The sequence below is a fragment of the Babesia bigemina genome, scaffold Bbigscaff_62199, assembly GCF_000981445.1.
Source record: "Babesia bigemina genome assembly Bbig001, scaffold Bbigscaff_62199".
NCBI classification, from domain to species: Eukaryota; Apicomplexa; class Aconoidasida; order Piroplasmida; family Babesiidae; genus Babesia; species Babesia bigemina.
In genome coordinates this window covers 1-3344 of record NW_012237026.1, presented here as the reverse complement: position 1 = coordinate 3344, position 3344 = coordinate 1, and the positions used below count along the sequence as shown (strand labels likewise).

Here is a 3344-nt window from a genome sequence, read left to right as displayed (position 1 = left end):
AGCCTTTTTTCATATAATGTATTCCAGCAACCGTGATGGGTGCAGATGATGGCGACGAAAATGGCCGCCGATGTCAATCAGAGTAAAGAGGCGTTAAAACAGTTAGACAACAACGCACAAAACATGTTAACGCCGCCGTTAAATTCAATTCATCAAGCCGTTGATGCTTTCACTAAATCAGCCGAAAATAATGACTTGCAGGTGTTGAACACGACAGTGAGAGAGCAACTTGCCAATTTGAAAACGCTGCTCGAAGGTGAAGTCGCGGCGCGTGTGAACGAGATGGCGACGAATATAGATAATGCTTTTGAAAAGAAAATCCATGGTCCACTGAAGCAAATTAATAGCGAATTGGGACGAGTGAAAGTTGCGTTGGAGGGATGGATATCCAAGGCCAAGAAGGTTGTTAAAGCCGCTATGAATAAGTGTAATGAAATTATTAAGAAACTGGATGGTACAACTGGAACGGATGATCCAGAGAAAAGAAAAGCGGTAGAAATCGCAGCCGAAGCTTTAAGAGCAAAGGCACAAAAACTTTTCGATGCTGCGGACAGCGTTAAGAACGAAATCGGCTCATGGGTTGGCAACGCGACGGGAAAAGTTGGCGACCTTGATTTGGCATTGCGGAAGGATCTATATGACATTAAAAATTCAATTAAGGAATCAATGTGGGATTATATTACTGTCGACATTCTGCCGCAATTTAATGTAGTTAAGGATAAGGTAGGAGAAAATGAAACGCGTAAAACAAAGGATGCAGGTAATATAAATCATAATTGGGAGGAGTTGAAAAAGAAAATTACGGAGTATAGTAATGATATATATAAACATGAAATGAATGGTGTATCAGGTCATATTGCAAGAATTATTACCAATATGGGTACGTACGCTGGTAAGTTCACTGAAGAGGGATTTAAGGCAACTGTAAAGGAATGGATTATAAATATTGTGAACGACGAAAATGAATACGTGAATGATAAGCTACAAAAATATTTGGAGAACAACTATGGTCAGGTGAGTCATACTTATAAAAATGCCGACGGCACCAATGATATAACTGATACATTCAGAAACCTGATTGCACAGGTGATTGTACAAAAGCTTCAAAACGAAGTAATTAAGGATATAGATCGAATGGTCACACCTTTACTTGAAGCTGCCGATGACAAGATTAATCAGTACCTCCAAGCTGTTCAAATGGGTTGTGATCAATTAGCCGGCGGACTCGAGGGTGTGATTGAAGCTAAAAGAGTTGCTCAGATGAGTTACGATGATGTAGCCGGGGAGATAGAGACAATAATCACAACCTCAAAAAACACTGTTCCATCTCTTGCGAGATCACATCTTGCTGAGGCTGTAAGAAGAATCATGATTGCGCTTACTCTCATAGCCAGACATACTGGCAACGAACTTAAGCGAATTCTTGATACGTCCAATCTCGACGAACTGTGAAGGCTATCATGCGAAGCGTAAAATCTATTGGCGAACAATTTGACGACAGGACAAAAAAGCACATTGGGGGCAGCTATCACACAGGCGTTGAAAGACATAAAGAAACCCATTCAAGATCTGAACGATGCGTTCGAACAGCAGCAGTGTCAGAGGCAAGTGGGAACTAGACTTGACACAGAGATAGGTAGGGACGGTACGGCCGGTAAAATATTCGACCTTGGCAAACTTACGACGTTCGCCAAACATAACGGCAAAGGTTCGAAGAAAGATCTCGAGGATGCAATAAACAATATAAGAACGATCGTCCAAGAGGCACTAGAATGGAGTAAAATCGGCATTAAACCAGATCAAACGGGTCGTATACTTCAGGCAGAACTTCAACACGTCAGCACTGAACTCGGTAAATTCGCTGACGCTGTGAAGGGTCTTGTTCAGAACCCAGCTGGCACGGCCAGTAGTAATGCTCCTGACCAAGGTAGAGGCGTGCAAAAGCTACTAGATGATTTACAGAAAATCTTAGATAGACAAGGATCGGGATACATGTATACGCTTCCTCAAGCACTTGAAGATGTTAAAAATGAAATCGTTGCCATCTTGGATAAAACTGACAAAGCCAACTTGGCCTATATCCTGGCCGAGGCAACCACATTCCACACCACTACCATTCCTACTAAGGCCAACGAGACCTTGAAAGCAATCAATAATTACGTTGCTGATGCCATAAGGAGAACAACTGAACACATTAAAAACAAAGCGCAGGGACTATACGCTGCCCGCAAACAAATGGAACTTGCAACATTGAAAAGCATCGTAAATGAACAAAAATCAAAAATCCAGAACATCATTAAGAAAGATAATGCGTCCGGTATAAAGTGCCTACTGTCAATCATTGACGGTAACCATGAAACGCTGTCCCAGATCTCCGACGCACATGATACCAAAACCGCAGCTGTGAATGCGAAATGGTATGTAGAAACACTCACGAAGTATATCAATGAGCAAGTCAAATCGCCAAGTAACGACCTGCCCAAAAGCAAAGGTACGCAGCCAGTCACCTCCCAAACCACCCCCTCCTCCCAACTGGTCACCCGCCTCCAATCCCGCACCTACGCCCTCCTCACCCACCTCCACGACAACAATCGCCCCTTCACCTTCGACTCCAAATTCCGCTCCCTCCTCCACGACCTGACCTCCGCCCTGTCCACGTTCAACCCCGCTGCCTTCGCGAACCCGCACCACCCGCAACTCCTGGACGCGCTGAAGGCAGGGATGAAAGGGCTGGTAAAGGAGATGGAGAAGGCGTATGTTAATAGGTATGACAGTCGGAAGATTAAGTGGGAGGAGCTGAAGGGTAAACAAGCTACTGATGAATTAACCGACGACGCTACGCGCTGCGCCAAGGTGTTTATGAGCTGCCTGCCGATGTTGCTTAACGACCTTAGCAAGGTGAAGGAGAGGTGTGGGCATAAGGGTGAGTGGAGTACCAAACATCTCCATATTGACCATGAAGTGCAAGACGCGAGGAAACGTAAAAATCCACTCGGCACGTTTTTCAGGGATTGCGGATACAATGTTCCCACCAGCCAGACGTCCAAGCAGGATGGAGAGTTGCGATGTAAGTATGAATTGAAGGGTAGCGATATATATGCTAAACTTGTTGAACATACAATAGACGGTGTCCCTGATATTCTGAAACACATTACAGACTGCGAATCAAATTATGATGAGCATGGTAAAAAGAAGAAAGAATCTACGTTTGACGTCGTTGACCTTCTTTCATGGCTTCACACTCACTTCCACGATTATTACACCGGTTTATCCCTACGCCCCTTTTCACGTCAATAAAAATTCCATCAAGCATTTTTCCAAATGCTTCTAATGGGTTGACTGGG

At 44.1% G+C, this 3344-nt stretch overlaps 1 protein-coding gene across 1 annotated transcript; it reads left to right on the top strand.

Annotated features, from left to right (window-relative positions):
* Window positions 1-45: 45 nt before the first annotated feature.
* Window positions 46-3297, top strand: BBBOND_0001330 (hypothetical protein, conserved; the record flags this gene model as incomplete). The annotated part of the gene is made up of 2 exons (XM_012914974.1): window positions 46-1448; window positions 1512-3297. 2 exons carry the CDS (start codon window positions 46-48, stop codon window positions 3295-3297), a joined length of 3189 nt encoding a protein of 1062 aa, XP_012770428.1.
* Window positions 3298-3344: the final 47 nt, after the last annotated feature.